This window comes from Haemaphysalis longicornis, unplaced genomic scaffold (assembly GCF_048455015.1).
Source record: "Haemaphysalis longicornis isolate Haplotype H1 unplaced genomic scaffold, Haemaphysalis longicornis Haplotype H1 scaffold_3, whole genome shotgun sequence".
Classification (NCBI taxonomy): domain Eukaryota; kingdom Metazoa; phylum Arthropoda; class Arachnida; order Ixodida; family Ixodidae; genus Haemaphysalis; species Haemaphysalis longicornis.
Genome location: NW_027526335.1, coordinates 63,451,506 through 63,470,584, shown reverse-complemented (window position 1 = coordinate 63,470,584; position 19,079 = coordinate 63,451,506). Strand labels below are relative to the sequence as shown.

At 44.8% G+C, this 19,079-nt stretch overlaps 1 protein-coding gene across 1 annotated transcript in view; it reads left to right on the top strand.

The window, feature by feature from the left end:
* LOC144175243 (cell adhesion molecule Dscam1-like) overlaps positions 1-19,079 on the top strand; it is a 328,801-nt gene that overhangs the window by 292,124 nt on the left and 17,598 nt on the right. The window contains exons 12-20 of the mRNA XM_077704344.1: positions 2,307-2,426; positions 3,239-3,412; positions 4,268-4,415; positions 5,751-5,899; positions 6,360-6,491; positions 7,142-7,309; positions 13,155-13,225; positions 13,346-13,586; positions 15,236-15,328. Of these exons, the coding sequence (XP_077560470.1) occupies positions 2,307-2,426; positions 3,239-3,412; positions 4,268-4,415; positions 5,751-5,899; positions 6,360-6,491; positions 7,142-7,309; positions 13,155-13,225; positions 13,346-13,586; positions 15,236-15,328 (1,296 nt within the window). The remainder of the gene's footprint in view (positions 1-2,306; positions 2,427-3,238; positions 3,413-4,267; positions 4,416-5,750; positions 5,900-6,359; positions 6,492-7,141; positions 7,310-13,154; positions 13,226-13,345; positions 13,587-15,235; positions 15,329-19,079) is intronic.

Here is a 19,079-nt window from a genome sequence, read left to right as displayed (position 1 = left end):
GATATGCCCTGATTAATGTTTACTGATTGAGAACGGTTTGTCAAAAATTCTTTTATCCAGAGAGTAGTTTTGTTATTGAGTTGTCATAAGATTCATAACAAGGCTACTTTTTTTATGTGGAGTCAACGCCCATTGACGTTTGTGCTACGTGTTTGGCTGCCCGAAAGGAATAGGGGTTTGAGGAAGGGTGCATGCTAGTGGATCCGTTATACCCACGAGGTTAATGAGCTATACTGTTGAAAGCGGTAGTACACAGGTGCGTATGCTGGGGTGCGGGAAAAGGGGGGGGGGGGGGCATTTTCTCCTGAAACAACTTTTCACGCCCAATTATGCAGGATATACTTTCTTGAAATATGTTGAGTTCTGCCCTGCTGGAATTCACTTTACCCGGGGCCATCAAGTCGTTCTAGGTCCACGAATACAGGGAACGACAATATTACGCTTCACAGTCGTCTTGTAATGTCGAAGTAAATATTACTGAAGGTAGTACTTGACCTCCTTTGAATTATTTGATATGCTGAGGAGATCGAGCGAGCATCATACTACTCGATGCAGCATTAAGAAATCATTTCACATTGACAACGGGCTCTAATACGGCAGAATTTGTGGGAATAAGGGTCCCACAATTTCGATCGCGTTGTCATTGCACGTCCGTCATCCCTAAGCTCCCCTGTCGTCCACACTCCATTTTCAAATTACATGTTGTAACAATAATGATGAGAAGCGAAATGAGCTGGAGGCAAGGAAAGAAAAGGCGAAGGCTTCCTTTAGAGAGAAGGACTGGACTTCAGGATCTGGGGCTCTCAAAGCAAACACACATAAGAGTACAAGGAAAAAAAGCTTTGGCCCCTCTTTCGCGATTCCCGACGACTATCGATCACTTCGCATTGCGGTCCGCCTCTCTTCTGCCCTTCTACATGCGTCATTTGCCTGTATTTGGCCCTTTATCTTTGCTGCTCTTATCAAGAGTCCGGTAATAATATAGGAATACCTTGCACCCGAAAGGCTGCTTTTATTTAACGGCAATGGAAGGAGGTTGATGATGGTGATGGGGAAGAAAATTGAAGCTGATTCCTGTTATTACCTGTAGCCAATAATGAAATTGAAATGAAATTGAAGGAACTGAAATGAAAAAAAAAATTATGCAGGAATTCAGAGAATTATCTACTAATGCGTAGTATTCTTATGCCGCCTGCCTTGAGTGTGAGTTTTTTTTCAGCCAAATTTTTTGTTTTTTTTTCTAAATGCTGTCCAACCAATTGATTACAGGTGAAACTCTCGCGAAATCTTCGATATTGTGGAAATGCCATGCGTTATACATTTTGCCATTTTCCGTAATTTTTTAATATTTTTCTTTCTTTTTATGTTCTCAAAGTTTCGCGCGACCAATTATCTCCATTTACGCTATTATAACGATTAAATTTGGAACTTTCGCGAAATCTGCAAGATTGTGGAAATGCAGGGCGTTACACGGTTCGCCATTTTCCGCAATTATTTTATATTTTTCCTATTTTTTTGGTTTGTCAACATTTCGTTCGGCCAATTATCTCCATTTACGTATATATAACGATTACAGGTGAAAGTTTCGCGAAATCTTCAATATTGTGGAAACGCCATGCGGTATACGTTTTGACGTTTTCCGTAGATTTTTTAAAATTTTTGTTATTTTTCAGTTTTTCAAAATTTCGTTCGACCAATTATCTCCATTTGCGTTATTTGACGATTTGCGTTATTCTAAACTTTCGCGAAATCTGCATTTTTGTGGAAATGCAAGGCGTTACACGCTCCTGGCTGTGGGGGTACTACGCAAGGAATGCTCCGCATTATTACTGGAGGAACGTTCGTAGCAAATTTTAAGCCAAGCTAATAGCACCGAAACCAATACTGAGTAGAGGAAAATCCCGGACCATCTCCACTAACGTGAAACGTGGGGACTGGCAAAGCGGGCGGTGTATAAGTGTATTCTTGGCGCCTTGAAGTTTGGCCAACGGAGATTAAACAGTTGGGGGGTAGAGGTATTACAGCTTTGCGGTAAATTTCTCGTGTCTTTGCAGCACGAAGCGTTCTAGTGCGGGGCGTTGGAAAACGAGTGTCCCGGTGTTTTGTTTTAGTACACATTACGTGCTAGCGCGAGGCGGTGGAAAGTGATTGTCCTGAGGTTTTAGTACCGTGACTACATGAAACGACGACGACGACAGGAGACGCCTAGAGCCCGAGACCCAAAAATTATTTTAGCTATTTCACACCACAAAATAAATGAATTGGCTCCCCTATTCTAACTATGCTTTCTTTCTTTCTGACCCTAGTGCCACCGATATGGCGCATCGAGCCGTCTGACACGGTGGTCGTGAGAGGTGGGACGGCCATTATAGACTGCCAAGCGGACGGCTTCCCTCTGCCTCGAGTAAGGTGGACGAAGTCTGAAGGTGAGTACGTATTAAGCTTTTTAGCACACCGCTTACCGTAGTAAATGATCAACAAATATACATCGACAAATTCCAAACAGAAATCACCAACCAAAACCCAATTATCCTAAATTTATCACATGCTTTATGACTTAGGCCAGATTCGGACTTGCCGATAAACAGGCGTAGTACTGGGAATATGAAATGTGGATTCGTTCTTAAAGAAGGCGGTATTTTTGTGTTACCAAACTGAACAATGTACACAAGTACAGCCATTTGAACGTAAAAATGCGTATTGAAAGATTGACAAGTTGTTCGAATTTCGGAAATTTCGGTTGGAGGGGCGCAGGGGGGAGAGAGGTGGCTAGACGCCGAATCTTCACCGGTCCTCCGAGGCGGGTTGTAGTGGAGGGCTTTGGAATAATTTCGACCCCCTCCCCTCAGGCGAGGGTTAACACGCGCCAAAATGTCGACAGAGCGGCGTTTCTTTTCTTTTTTTTTTGCCTTCATCAGCGACCCGCCCGCAAGGACCTTTGTTCCTTGGGCTTAGCAGCACAAGACCCTGAACACTGAGCCACAGAGGCGGGACATTCAATAATTGCTGTTGTTGACAATTGTAGCTGGAGATTAAGGTGGACAAGAAGTTAAAAGGAACGGGATACTTGCTGTGCCAGAAGGGCATCCGTTCGCAACCCTCACGTCATGAACTCGTATGAAGAGGCTGTTGGCAACCCTTTTCTTTCTTCATCAATATCAGGAAACCGTGCTCGTGATGTGTGGTTCGCTCACCGGTGTCCCTGTTTAGTCTTGCAATCGCGTTGCTTTGATCCTAGGTGACGTCCCCGGTGACTACAGAGCCATCAGCAGCAGCTCCCGCATTCACGTGTTTGAAAACGGCTCCCTCGCCGTCCACAGCTCGGAGGAGAAAGACTCGGGCTTCTTCCTCTGTCAGGCTTCAAACGGAATTTCCCCCATCCTCAGCAAAGTTGTAAAGCTCAGCGTTCACGGTAACAACCTTTTTGGCTTTACCGTATTTTAATGCGCAGCATTTTGTGCCGAGTACCGCCATATGCAGGATCGTAGAACGCCCTGCATTTCCACAGTAATGTAGATTTCGGGGAAGTTGCAAATGTAATCGCTATAATGGCGTAAATGGAGCTGACTGGTCGCGCGAAATTTTGAAAAAATAAAAAATATGAACAATACAAAAAAATAACGGAAAATGGCGAAACGTGTAACGCTCTTCACTTCCACAGCAGTGCAGATTTCGCGAATGTTTCAGCTGTAATCTATATAATGGCGTAAATGGAGATAATTGGTCGGACAGGATTTAGAAAAACCAAAAGAATTTGGCTGGAAAAAAGCTCACACTACAGGACAGGCGGCATAAAAATGCTACGCATTAGTAGATACTCCTCTGAATTTCTGCAGATTTTTTTCTGTGCTTTTTGCTTTAAAGTTTGTGCAGACCTGTAAAATGGGGCCAATGATTTCTGCGATGAAAACCTTAAAAAGGCACGTCGCAACAATTCAAAGTTGGATCCCAAGTGAGCTGGCCCCCGCTTCGGTTTTCTGGCATTGTCCGACTCAGCCATGACTTTTCTTGCGCAGAGAAGATTTTTATTTAAAAAAAAACTATAACTGTGTGTGTATTTTCTTGTATCCAAGTAGGTGCTTGAACCAATTTATTACTGTGTTTCTTCTTAATAATTTTGTTTAAAAGAATACTACAAAAGGAACTTCGAAGAAGTCATTTTCTGGAATAATAAATTTACTGTCTATATCCATCTACGTCGCTACAGCCATTTCTTTCTTCGGTGGCATGACCCTTAGGAATGCTTGCATCCTTTTCCTTCTCATAGTGGCCGCCCATTTCAAGACAAAATTCAAAGCCGAGAGCGTCCAGCGGGGCCACTTAGCAAGGCTTCGATGTGAAGCATTCGGCGACAAGCCGGTTATTGTCACCTGGGCAAGAGACAAACAGCCGTTCGATCCTAAGGAGGATCCAAGGTGAAGTATTGTTATTGCTTCTAGCCGTTATATTGGAACAACTAGAACAAGAATAAAAATCCCATGGGTCGCCGAAGTGAGCGGCTCGATAGGTGCTGCAGTGAGAGCTGACGAGATATATGCCATATATGACAAAAACACTCAAATAACGGCGACTAAGACATTGCCGTAAATCTCGCGGCGGAAAGTTCTATCGTTGATTTTATATGGAAAGTTAGAAATGGGCGACGGAAGATTGTCATTTCTGGAAGCTTTGTCGCTTTTCGTAAGTCATCTGCATAAGTCAGCACGTCCGTTGCAGAAATTTCCATCGAGTGTACATCGGGCATATTTTTGAGCCAGGTGCTAATGGTGCAGGCAAATTAAGACATATATAACACTTTCACATCATTTTTCATCCAACGACTCGATCGATTTGCAAGTTTTGCAAGTATTGATGCCAACTTCACTTAAAAAGGGACGGGCGTTATTTAGAAGTTGGATATTTCCTCTAAAACCTTTATTAGGATTTTCATCATTGAATTTATGTTAACTGCACCTTTCCAACGCATTCTCTGTGCCACACGTTTGGAATTCGTCTTCGTTGCTTGCTGGATTCACCACTCGGATGATTCAACTTGGCAGTTCACCCATTCTCAGGCCAAGAACAACTACCATTTTTCCGGCAGTTCCGCTCAGTTCTCGCGGAAGTGCGTCGTATACACTCTTTGAAGTATCTCATACAGTGCGAGCCCTCAAGGATTTTTTTAACATGCATTTTTGTGAGTTCTTTGCTTGCGGTGGATACAGCTACATCAATGCAAGAGTAAAAACACTGATGTGGTAATATTTATATTAGCCCAGTGTTCCGGTTGGGGAAAAATTAATAGTCTTCTTTTGCATGTATATGACGCGTGAAACGTCATCAGGTAGACTCGAGCCATTCATTCATTGGGGAATCATACTGAACGTGCTTATTCCACTTATTTGCTGTAACAAGACTGTCTTAATTATCCTTTTCCTGAAAAAAAAAAAGAGGTTTATTCTTACATTTGTTTCCCCCGAATGTATGTATTTTGTTGGTTCACTGCCTTCGCCAATTCGAGCCGTAAGTTGAGCTCCCAAGTACGGCCCGCTCCGTTCACATTCCTCTACGTGTGCACAATTGATTTGCTTTTACTGGTTTTCCGTGATATTTAAAGGGGGGTATAGAATGCTTCAGATTTCACTGACTGTCAACTAGTGAAATCTTACTTAGTTTTTGTCTGTTCAAGTTTATGTATTACTGTGTTTAACAGTCACAAGAAAAGAAGAGCGGTTACACAATAACACTAATCTGGAATGCTTTGTTGGCAGGTATGAATTAAACGAAACACTGCACAGCGGCGGAGTCGTATCGCAAATAACCATTCGTGGTGCGGACCGGCGGGATTCGGCTCTGTTCACGTGCCTAGCTAGAAACGCATACGGCTCTGACGACACAAACATGCAGCTGATTTTACAGGGTAAGCACTGCCGGCTCAGTTTCTTCCTTCGAAAGTAAGTGATTCGTTTTTTATATAGAAGTAGTGTCGAAGGCTGTAGAAAACCGCGCAAAACACGTTTCTTTCAATACGAACGTTCAAATATCTGTGATATAAACACATTCGTTTGATACTAATGGTCATAACCATTATAGCGATCTAAAAACGGCTCCGGTCGATGTATAAATACGGTATATGTATTGCCGTCAGTAAATTACAACCCCTCTCACGTCGCACCCGTCTGTGAACGTGGAGGCAAAGCATGTCACGTGGTTACGCCGGAGCTTGATTTTGACTTCCACTTGTCGTACACGCAATTCAGGGCACGACATAAACTTTATGCGCCTTGATAAATGTGTATCATCAAGATTGTGTTGCCAGGAAAAGAAAATAGCGTCTTGAAAATGATTTAACGGTTACTTTTTTCCTCCTTTGTCTTCAGAGCCGCCTGACAGTCCACAAGAGGTGAAATTGCTAGAGTACAGCAGCCGACATGTGAAACTCTCCTGGGTTACACCGTACAGCGGTAACAGCGCTGTCATAAAGTACGTGATACAGTACAGAGAAGACACAGGTGAGTGAATGTTGCAAGGAGTTCCTAAGATCTTTGTGTTCGCGCCCATTCAGGCTTCACGGAAGGGCGGACTGTACTGTATATTTATTTGACATGTTTTTAATTCTGCCGGTAAACTTGAAAGAAATATAAGATTTCATAGAAGGTGGCACGCAATTACGAAATAAATAATTCAGAAACATGTGTCCTGAAATGTTACAGATGATGTGGCTCTTCTTATGAACCCGCAATAAATCTTTTGAATGTGTCAGGAAGGCCTCACATTTAAGGGTCATTTCACGAGTGTTTTCTATCCTGCGCTTTTCACGAACACCGCAAGGTTAATGATGTATACCCATCGATCGCAAAAATACGCCATGATTTTTTTCGTTTACAGCTTCTATTTTTTTTCTTAGCAAAACATATCCGGTCCGGGGTTCTAAATATTCGCTAAGCATTAGCGGCGCATTCAAAACTTTTTCCTTTCTGTCGGGTTATTCCCGTCTCGTTTGAAACAAAATACAGATCACGATAGCTTTTTTTGTTCCTGTTGAGCTGATTTTCATGGGTGCTTGTGTTATCTTCACTTTCTTAGACGAAGGGTTGATTTGGCTTCCTCACCTGCGTACATTGTTTTTGTTTTTTTACCGCTCCCCCTCCCCCTTCCATAGAGTCCTGGCATCATAAAACATCGAATGTAACCGTACCTGGCTCGGAAACGACTGGCGAAATCCGAGGCCTCCGTCCTGTTACGCTATACGTCATCAGGATCTTCGCGTTCAACTCCCTGGGTCACAGCGAACCAAGCGCCGAAACCCACGTCAGGACGGATGTTGAAGGTACTTTTGCTGACATTATTTACACGGCTGATGTGACGCCTCTTGCGGAAAAAAATGATTACCCTTGAATTTATACGCAGTCGGGTTAGAATCTTGAAATTAGAATTCCCCTTCCCCCTACGAGTCGTTAAGCTGCCAGTCAAGTCTTAGTGTAGTTTTCTGTCTGCTGGGTATACGTATAGTTTAACTAAGCTCTACTGTATTAGGATGTTTAAGGTCTATGCCTATTGTGACACAGGGGTTTCGGCGCACAAGCCGTTAGCGCGTTAGAGCGCAGCCATTAACATTTAACGAAATTTCAAACTGAGAGCACAAGCTTGTGCGAAAATACTCAGGAACCCCATTTGCATGTGGTCTGCGATCGGATGAGTGCTTAAGATGGCAGAGGTGCAGCGTAATGCGTTAAAATTAAACCATAACAAAAAGCGGTACTGGGTATCCGGGTATCAAATATCCGGGCGCCATCGGATATTTGATTACATTTTTACGGATTTAGGAGGCAGCGCCACACCGTTTTAAGCAGGGTAGTTAGAAGTGGGCACGTTGGTGATGCGGCAACAACGTTGTTGACAATTGTACTCAAGTCACCAGTGCAATGGTAGCGTGGTAACACTACGCCCGATAGTATAGCACCGTTTAAAAAAAACAAAAAAAAATACCCGGAACAAATAGTGCGAAATGTACTGAAAAATACTCCAAATATCACGCATATTCAGGTTTGCTTATATTTATGATTTACGTATTTGCATGGCGACATGTTAATTACATCCTCCCCCGCGTAGCACTGTGGGCATGAAATGGATGTCATTAGGGCAGGATTCTGTCCTCTTCTGAACTTACATCGCTCGTTTTTTTTGTCAATTTGATTGATTGTAGGGTTTAACACGCCCACGCAACGCAGGCGATGAGGCACCGTAGTGGAGGGCTCCGGATTAATTTTGACCACCTGGGGATCTTTAACGTGCGCCGAAAAATTTGTACACACGGGCGTTTTTGCTTTTCGCCTCCATCAGAAAAGCGGCCGCCGCGGCCGGGAATCGAACCCGCGACCTCGTGCTCGCCAGCGCAGCGCCTTAGCTGCTGAGCCACCGCGGCGGGTTCATTTCTTGTCAAACTGACACCCTAAAATGCCATTTCACTTATTATAATGAGTATGAAGTTAGAAGTGAGACAAGGCGCAGAACAGCGCGCCGTAGTGGCTCTTAAAGTATCCGTCAACCAGGTATTTTTAGCCTATTTCAGAAAGCACTATTCAATTTTCGTTATGAAGTGATCAGCCAATTATATAAATGTACCAGATGTGATATCTAATATTATTCGCACAACAATAGCATACAACAGCATTCAGGGTGCATAACGTGTTTAAACCGTTAAAACACTATGTGTAAAGGCTAGGAGGAACATCCGCCTGAACATTATTGATCTACCCATTCTTGCGTTTACCGGAGGGATGGGGCTGAAACAAAATCACTTTGTTTCCATGCAATAATTTCGAAACCTAACTATGAGCATATCTTCCAGGTTCGCCAGGATGGCATTGGGGAGAGTCCACCGAGAGGAGGGGGAGGGGGGAGATTAGATAAAACGGAAAGGAATATTTTGCATGCATTTCTAATTCAGTTACAACCACGGAGCAAGAATGAAATAGGAGGGGAAACTGAGCCTCCTGTGGCAGCCTGATAACGTCACAAGCACTTGGCGAACGTCAAGTTTCCGGCATCTGGCGGCAAGCGGAGGAAGTGCGCGGTCATCGCCACGGCGGGCGCGCGTTCTGTTCGCGCTCGCCCAGTCCAACCCGGCCGGGCCGCCGAAACATTCCGTGGCCAAAGCAAGAGTGTGTGCGCTCTTCTGCGCTTCCGTTGGCTGAAGAGCCTGCCTTCGCGATTAATTTTCTGTCAAATTTAAACCGGCGCCTAGCTGGCACGAGCGAATAAAAGGCGCATTTTATTTTAATGCGTAAACAATCTTGCGGGAACAGCAAGCCCAAAATACAAACCTGTAAACGCAAAAAAAGTAAAACCTGTAAACGCACGGCCGTATCTCGCATGCGATGCGCTCGAAGCGAGTTGAGTGCACCGCACAATTTAATGGTTATGCGACAGTGCACTGAAAAGTACCAGCATCACCGACGTTGCGGGATGATGACGCGCGCACGCGCGCTACGTCCGAAACGCGCGTTCCGTGCCCGCGTAGCGCGGCGGCTCGAGCGCATAGCGATTCACGCCTTGTGGCGAATGCTGCAAACAACAGTATTGCTTTTAATACATTCAACCAGGTGCCGCTGTCAAATTGTTCGCCGCCGCAGCTGCGGAGCTCCGTAGGTCGCCGTAGTTATCATTGTGACATTATCTGGTCGCTCGATCGCGCCGGCCGCAATGGGCGTTTCCTCTCCTATATATTTTGCTCCATGGTTACAACAGGGCAGGAACCGAACTGTATCGTCCAAACTACTAGCAACCTACACAACTGGTCACTTGCTAAATCCCGCGGTGGCCGCTTGTCTAATGGAGGCGGAAAGCAAAAAACACCGAGTGTACGAAATTTCGGCGCACGTTGATGATCCCCAGATAGTCAAAATTAATCCGGAGCCCTCCCCTACGGCGCGCCTCATCGCCTCCGTTGCGTCGGTGCGTTAAACCCTACAATCAATCACTTGCTAAACCTTTAACATAGCTGACGCCACCATTTTCATGAAGACCTGGGAACACTGTTCGCCCCTGCGAGACTGCACCTAAAAAACGTGACTGGGGTTGTCAGACATGAATTCTCGGAAGTTTTTTTTTTTTCCGGGGGGGGGGGGGGGGGGGGGAAGCTATGCGGAAATGCCTTTCGCATTCACAGTTTCTGCGGTAATGACCGGTTCAACTTCTGCGGATGGCCGACTACGCTTTTTAAGCTGTTCTATGACAACAAAGTCAATTGGTATACAACTGGATTAAATTGTCTGGTAGCTACGGCGCAATGTGGCCGGACTTGGAGAAACATTCGGCAAAACAAGGGTGCGTTTTCGGGAGATTTTTGTTTCAGCCGTACAATCATACAAACCCATCATAACTCGGGAGCCTCCCGGAGAATTCGGGAAACCTGGCCGGTATGTTACAAGGTATGGGTGTGTGCACAAAATTTGGGACGTGTGAAAGAGTTAGAGTCACAAGAAAGGGAAGTTATAACACTATTAAACTACTTTGTCTTCTTAAAGTATGCAATAGCTAAAACATTTTTGGTCTTTTAATCTTGTCTTCCACACGTATTTTTAGGAGGAAAAGGTTCCCAAATGTGTCATCCGCATTTCGCTGCTCTCGTTGCCAATTTGTTGACATGGACTCTGGCAAAGCACTTTTTTTAAGGGAATGCGACCACTTTGAATTTGTATAAACCACGCAAGCAACGAAGAAGGCGACATTACTCGGTTAATTGGTGAGATTCAGAATGTTTAAGCTTAGGGCAATGCAAAGGCGCCTTGCCAAACAACATAAAGTCGCTCCGGTAGTTGCGGCACCGGCCGTAAGAGCGCTCTGTGTCTTTGTTTTAATCTTATCTTAAAAAGCAAACTATCGCTCTAAGAGCATTAACGTCGCACGCAAAGGAATGAGCAAGTTTAACAATATAAAGAATCCGAAAATAAGTTTGAGAGAATTCTTCATGTCCACGTTAAATGTGCACTAGAGGGAGTCTGTCAGAGTTTTATTTGTGAAGGCACTTTGCGATTTTCCAATTTGCCCCGCAAAATCAGTTATTTTACTAGGTATACGAACTGTGTAGCCAACCCGCCTGTATAAACAGTGCCTAACGCGTGAGCGAAAAATGGCCAAACAGCCACTCTCCTGTTGCTCTCTCCTACCCTTCCCCGCTCCGTAGCCTTCCAGCGTGCTTTCGTGTCCGCCAGCCAGCGCCGCTTCTCGGAAACTATGCAAAATAGTGGAAAGTTTGTTTAGCGTTCCCGAGGCGGCGCTCCTACGCCTTCTTGTTTTTCACCATGCCTGTCTGTCTTGGTCTGTCACTGATAAAACTTCCTTTGTCACGAAGCAAAATCCCTTGCGCTGCCGCAGGCTGATGCCGGCTTTGCGCGCTTATCTACTCGGATCACAGGCCCTGATATTTTCTGAGTGGGGCATCCCCCCTCTATCCCCTCCGCATTTAGGTATTGTTTTGACCCCCCTGTTCGCACTCGGCATCGGTACGCACTTCTAAAATTGAGGACTATAGTGTAGAAGCGCCCGGACAGCGTGGCGGGATCGCAGCTGCTTATCCTTTTGTTTCCTATAATTTTCTGAAGTTTACAAGCACGTGATATTATTGGAAAGTAATCGTAGAAGTAAGCGCCTGAACAAAAAACGTGCACGCAATTTTTTCTTCTCTAAATACTCCAGAAAGAAAAATATCAGTAAAATAATGGCTGCCCCATCCGAAAATATCGTTTTTCTGTTAGCTATATGTCTACCCGACAATCAGTATGTTCTTAGACTATTTCAGTCCGCCTCCGTCTTTATCTTTGGAAAAATGCAGCAAGTATGAAGCGAGCGACACGTTGAACGACATCCCCAGTGCGCCACAGAACTAGCGCCCCGTCACGGCTAAGATGTAAGCGAAACGGCCCTTGAAGCCCAACAGGCAAGCTGACAGACACACGTCGTAGAAGTGGGTGCAGCGTTCGCGACTCGCGAGCAGTGACGTAAGGCGAAATGTCCGCCGGCACGCGCCACATAGCGGATCAGTGCCTGAACTAAGCGTACCTACCCTTCCCATTGAAAAGCGCGCGACGCGTCAGGCAATGTTAATACAGGCGGCGTTGGTGTAGCCTTAGTTTATCTTTAATGGTAGGGTGAAAAAACACCATGCGGCTCAGAGGTTAATTCAAGAACTACAGCAGTGACATCCAACCGGTTTTGGGGCGTCTTCTGGTGAGGTCTCAGTATTCAAATATTTTGCTTTATTTTAACACAATTCAGAGTAAAAATTGACTTTTTTGTTTTTTTCTCTCCAAAGGCTGTACAGGTTATAAATGTTCGCTATCCACTCAATTTCGCCCTGTGGTCTTGTGATTGAGAGAGAGAGTAAATTTTTATTGAAAAGGAGAAGAGGTCGGCCTGAGGAATTGATCTTGGGCCTGCTACTTCCCTCTGGGGGGAGGGTACTGAGGACAGAAAGAGAAAGGAATGAATATGGAAGGTATGGGAAATGACACTGAAAGCAAAAAATGAACTATGTACAAGCAGTAAAACCAATAAACATCTCACGTACAACGGGGCGCTGAATCAGATGACTACAGTTCACTTTTTAGCACATGACTATTATTGCTGATGTGTACGAGGATTTTCAGGTGCAAAAATAAACGCTGATTCATAATATTGTTGATGGTCTATTTCCTTAATTCAAGTAAAGAAAGAAACTCACATGCAAGGAAAATTCGGTACTTTTTATTCCCTTTTGAGTGCGTGCTATAACATGCGTTTTGTAATAGAGAAAACTTGATAAACACTCTAATTTATGCTCATGATGGCCATCGCGAACAAAAACACCAGACAATAAGAAATGGGACGACACGGGCGCCGCCCGTGTCCCGTGTCCTCTGTTTTTGATCGTTTTTCATGTTTTCTTGTGCAGTGTTTTTTTTTTCTCACTGGCCTTCATGAGTGTCTTCTAACTCGCCCATTTCGCTACCATATTTAAATTGTATGGCTCGCCAAGAATATGATTTCATCCGGAAAACCACTAGTCCGAAACACAACGGGACTTCAACTGACGTGCTTCATTACACACCTTCATTGAATGAGCTCTGGCTATGGTCTGCATTTTCCTCTCTCAAAATTGCTGAACAAGTTGTTCTCGTTCTCTCTTCCTCAAGCACCCGGAGGACCTCCACAGAAAGTCAGAGCGGAGGCGACTGGTTCTCAGTCGATTAAAGTTTGGTGGAAGGTAAGTCAACTTCTTTTTTTATTATTGCATGACTGAAGCAGTGCAACAGCAGTAACTAGAACTTCTAGTCCACTCTTGGTGCTGCTCTGCTATGAGTTTTTCCGCAATGGTATTTTGCAGCCTCCAAGGAAAGACATTCAGTTCGGCCCGTTGAAGGGCTACTATGTAGGATACAAAGTGAAGGACACGGCTGACACCTATGTTTACAAAACGCTGGAACTCAACCCTTCAAACCTTCACGACGAATGCCATGTCACCAGCCTCAAGCGAAACACCGAATACAGCGTTGTAGTTCAAGCATTTAACGCCAAAGGAGCTGGACCCCCATCTGAGGAAATATTCGTGAAGACGTTGAAGAACGGTAGGTGCAAATAAGAAAAATAAAATCTTAATGCTAACTTGAATATAACTGGGAATTAAAGAAAGGAAAAAAAAACTTTCCATGTATTACACGTTGTAGGGTATTATGCGATTTTGCAAATCATTACTTGAATGTGACCTATTTCTTACGGTGTGCCTTTACAAACACTCGTTCCATCAGAACGAGAGGAAAGCTGTGTGTGCGAATCGAGATTCGGTGCCGTTGAGGTTTCATTTTATTCTAAAAGGAAAAAGCGTGCGCTACCTTCTGTTTTTGCGACGTAAGAACGAAGCACTTTTGTCAGTGAAATAACGTCTTTAACGTGTACATAAAAGTTTCAGCGTACGCAAGACAAGAGAGCTGTAAGACGGGTCATTTTTGAAATGGTTTACAGAAAATGTTGCCTGCACGATATTTGCAAATGGTGGCAATAATCATATATCCGCTTCGCCGCTGCCTAAAATAAGTTCTTGCTGTTGAGAATGTTTTGCTGCCCGCCGTGACTCACGTGAGTTGAAAGCAGTTTTTCACGCGAACTATAAACTGACAAAGTGACAATCGAAAGAGCCTGAAGCCACTATCGCGATAACGGTTGCATGAAGCACCGCTCTAAAGCTTCATTTCTCCTATCCTCCATACCGAAGAGTGCCGTTTGCTCGCCCCTCACCTCAGCAATACTAGTTCTGTAACTAAGTTCCCTCAAGATAGTTCGCGCTTTTCCCGAAAGTATGAAAGTTCAATAATGCCTTCATGTTGTTTCATACTTACCAGGGACTTTCCGAAAGTAAAAAAAAAAGTACACTGGAAGGGGCAGTGGTTAAACGTGCTTCATTTCCTTCAACGCAGTGTGAGATTTATGCTTGGAAACAAAAATGCAATTGATAGTTTTCTCAATGTCTCAGATAAGTTAGTCTTTGCACGGCCGCTAGATGAAAAGGAGGACTTCCTTGCCATCGAGCGGCCACGATCGTTGATTATTTATAACATGTTAAGGTTTGTAACTACAGTAATCCCCCCCACCCTATAACAAAAACAAGCAGATAACTAGAACAGTGTTTCAAGTTTCTAACAACACTCCGATCTGTATAAAAAATAGCGCGGCCGGACTAAATAGCGTACGGTATATTTTTTTCAGGCGTGCCGTTGGTTTTTATTGTTCCTCTTCCCTACATGGAATTTAAATTTAGCGTTCTCTGCTTACTTGCACGGGGAACAGAGACAGTGGAGAAAAAAAACCATAAGTTGGTGCGGAGCTTATAGTTTCTCCTTTTCCACTGTTGTAGTTTCCCGTCTAAGTATTCAGAGCACGCTGGGTTCGAGACTATACGAATCAGCCATTAAACAAGCCCTTGTTAACTTCATCCCTAGATGTTGCAGCCTTGCGTACACAAACCTATTAACTCAAAGACAGCCGACTATTTAAGAGGCACCACAAATAAACAGGGGGGGGCGGGTTTCTGTTTTGCTGAAGCACTTTTCAATATATAGTTGGCTCTTTGTAATAATAACCACTCCGTGCTTGCCATTTGACTTGAATATTTAAACAAACTGCTTATTCAAATCTACACTAACTTTACTCTGTCGTGTCTACGCATGCTGACTTCATTTTGTTTTACTGTTTTTTCTTTGTTTTTTGTTTTTTGCTTCAGATCCCCCAACCTCTCCAGCCGTTAAAGTTTCGGCTTCCACGTCATCATCTATTAGTGTCTCCTGGGAAGCGGCTGATGCAAATGACTTGCTAGGTGAGTGCCAGTAGCCCGTCAGGTTTGTTTACTTGGTGCTACATAAGTGAGAGGAAAAGAAGAGTGGCTAAACCGCAAACTGAACGAAAAAGCACTAGTCCTGCCTGAAAAAGATCAACCTTATTTTGACAAAGTATCCCAGTCGTTATACCGAAAACCGTAAAAGGTCAGTAGGAGCACTGAACGTCTCTTTGAGTTAGGGAGCATGGTAAACTAATACTTTGAAGCTTCAGCATTGATTAATCCTGAGCGCATGTTTCTTTTACAGCGGCCCTATTGATAGAAACGATCTGTAAAAAGAAAGTCTCGCACCAACTTGCGTGTAGGAGTAAAGTGGATCAGTCGTTTTTTTTTTTTACTTTACATTACACGTAGGATGAAAGGTATAATAGGTGTTTAATAAAATACCCTTCGTACGTAAAATTAGGTGATGGGGCCGTGTTACTTTTGCCCCTCGTGAAAAGATGGCCTCGGCTTTGAATATAAAGCATAAAGTACCATAAGCTACAACAAGGAACACACGCACCACTCTAGAACGGCGAAAAACTCGACGGGCAATGATTTCAATTGATACAGGAAGAGCGTGGTGGTTTAGCAGTAGTTTGTGAAGTTTAGACGTAGTTTAGAACAGCTTTACCTATATAAGCGTACTTTCGAATATTCTTTTGCCATCGTCCATGTGTGCTTCGCACTTGCTCTCTTCCTCGCTGGGCTATGCCTTCTCTACATCGCTGCGACCTCGTTGCCGCATTTCGTCTCATGAAAGCCTCGACGAAAACTAGCTCCGCTGTTGAAAGCTTATTACAATGCTCAAGCGAGGTCTGTCCAATCACCCGGACGGGCGTTCATGCTGACAACCTTGCCGTCTGGCTGGGAGCAGCGCTTGTGACTAGCGTGACGTAGATGCCCATGCCAACCATGCTCGGAGCAGATATGATTAGCGTGTCCGTGGTGGCAGCGGGGATTAAAAAAGTCCCACAACAAATATTTCTAAAAACTCTGTTACGCGAGTGGCTATATTCTCTCACCTCAAGATATCGCGTCTATACAGGCTTCGATCCATGCTTCGATCCCGGGTGCGAGCTCGGTTTATATCCAGGTAGCGGTGGCCGCTGTTCAGATGAGGGCGAAAAATGAAAACGCCCGGGCGTCAAGGTTTCAACCCATGTTAAAGATTCACAGGTGGTCATAATTAATCCTGAGCTATCCACTACGGCACGCCTCATAGCCTAGCTAGTTGTGGCTTCGGCGAGTTAAAAGTCCATTAATTTGACAAAAATTCTCCCCTGGGCAGATGGTCGTAATACTGAACCTAAACTTGTGTAGCAGGGTAAGTTATTCACCATAGATTGTTTTTAATCCGCCATGTTGGAACAGCCTTCGAGGCGTTCAACACTCCTGGGCCATCTCCACTAACGGGTAACCTGGGGAGAGGGGAAGCATGCAATGTATAAGTGCATTCAAAGTTTGTAAGCCTCTCTCTTGCCACACGGCGCGCGCTGATTGGGCGCCGCAGAAGCGCCGGTGGGAGGAGCAATAGACCCTATGCAAAATGCGCCCCGCCATCTCACGTCGACTCCGGTAACTAGGTCCGCCATTTTGATACGGTCGTTTGAAACCGAAACCAAGTAGCAAAACATACAAGGCGGGCATTGACCGCTTTTGGTGATGGACTACAATGCCGGAGCATTGCTTCGGGCCGCAGTGCACGCAATGCGGAAATACCGGTCCAAATGGAGAAAAGGTACGTGAAGTTCCACGCTTTTGAACGAACTTTCTGACGCGAACTATGCCGGCGCGATCAACCTTTGTGACACGCTGGGCGCGGTGCGCTGGGAGCGAATATTTGTCGTTGGTTCGCTAAGCGCGGGATTCCGTAGTCGCTGTCCGGATGAAAAATACAGCTGCGTTGGAGTTCTGTGGTCCAACCTTTGTATTCTAAATGAAACCTGAGCGTGCGCCACCTATTCATGCGACTGACAGCGGCACTCGACCGGGAAAACAGTACTACACGTTGCCAAAATTAGGCTGTTTCTTTACTCGTCCCTGTGACTCTGCGCCCGCTTCATTTCATTGTAAATGGTACCGCTTAGCCCCTACACGATCCTTTATCTTACCTAGGGCTGTAAACAAACTTTTCTTGCCGCACTACGCAGTCACGGCGCGGTTGAAAATTTTCTCTGTGGCGGGCGCGCACGGTATGGGAGTGTGTTGGTTTCTTTTACTTTGCATTTAGCCGCGTGTCGTTGCAGAAGTGGCGTACACTGTTTTATGATGATCTAATGGTGGAAAATTCGAGCTTTTGCACTTGGTTCCCGATTTTCTGGGCTGAAAGGTTTGTTGTTACGTCAAGTTAACTTGGTGCCCATTGTCATTTCAGCCACGATGTATTTACTGTCGAATATTTTGCGACTAAAATACACACTCACTCCTCTAGTTTGTCACATGCTGCATGCATGCCTCCGACGTAATGATAGTGGCCATTGATGCAAGTAGCTGAGACAATTTTTAAGCTTTATTAAAAAAAAAAAGAAAACGGCCAGAGTTGCATCAGGCCGCCGTGCATTAGCTTGAGTGCTTTTGCATTTTTTGTATCCACAGTTAAAATCCCAGTAAATTAAACTACTTCGCTGATTTATAGCGCGTGCAGTACAGCAAACTGTGGATATAAATGGAACAAAGGGAAGCATTCGTGCACCCCTGCATGCCGCGGTCTAGTAAACACGACGTTGCCCAGCCTCTGCGTGCTCGCGAGATGACCACGGCGAAATGTGGCATGAATGCTTGCACAACAAACCCATTCCCAAGGCTACCAAGTTTTCTCCCAAGCGCCTGCACGGCACTTTGTTGCTGCTCGCATTGCTCATGTACTCGACGTGCATCGAACAGTCGCATTGGCAAGGGAAGAAAGGGGCCATTTTCTCGCGGGTTTCTCCGGTCAATGTCTTGCACACTCGCTGGCTTGATGCCCTGCTGTCTCGGACGTACCCACTGTTGTGGCAGCTCAATGCACGCAAGCTCCGGTGGCGCCTTTTAAAACCTTCGGCTTGCAAGAAAGCGAATAGGTGCACAGCAGCCAGGATGTGACTCCATGCTCCACTGCAACCCACCGGGCACTCGCGCGCTGCCTCCACAATCGCCCCACAGTCCGTCTCAAAGGTGAGGCACACAACGTAGGGCCGGCCACTTTTCTTCTGGGAGCGAAAGCAGCTGCTGAGCACATGGATGAGGCCCAACCTGCAAGAACAGAGAGAGTAACAGTAAATAGCACGCAAGGAAGAACATGACTGGTCCGCTACAGTTTATGGTAAAGGGACAGAGCAGAAAGAAGTGGCCGCAAGGAACAGACTCAAAATGACCAGATTTTGTGTCTTGCTTAACACTGTTGCAAGGGCAATAATCTACACCTCAAACAGCAATGATGTCAAAATTGTTTGTCAAGTTCGAGCGTGCAAGTATCTCTGCATGTTTTGTTAATGCATTTTCAAGAGAAGGAAGTTTAACCTTTAAAAACCTCACCGTGGGTGATGATACCAGTACCCGCATAATCATGTTCGTCATAACTTAAGCAAGCAATAATATGATTATCTGGAACTCACTTCCAGAACCTTTCGATATAAAGAGGTAAACATTCGGGCTATACCGATGACCATCGAATTAAAAAAAAATGTTGTAGTTCAGTGAGTTCGAGCTAACGAGGTTTTACTGTATTATCTATTCGTGCACACCAAAAACATGCGCTTTAGAAACA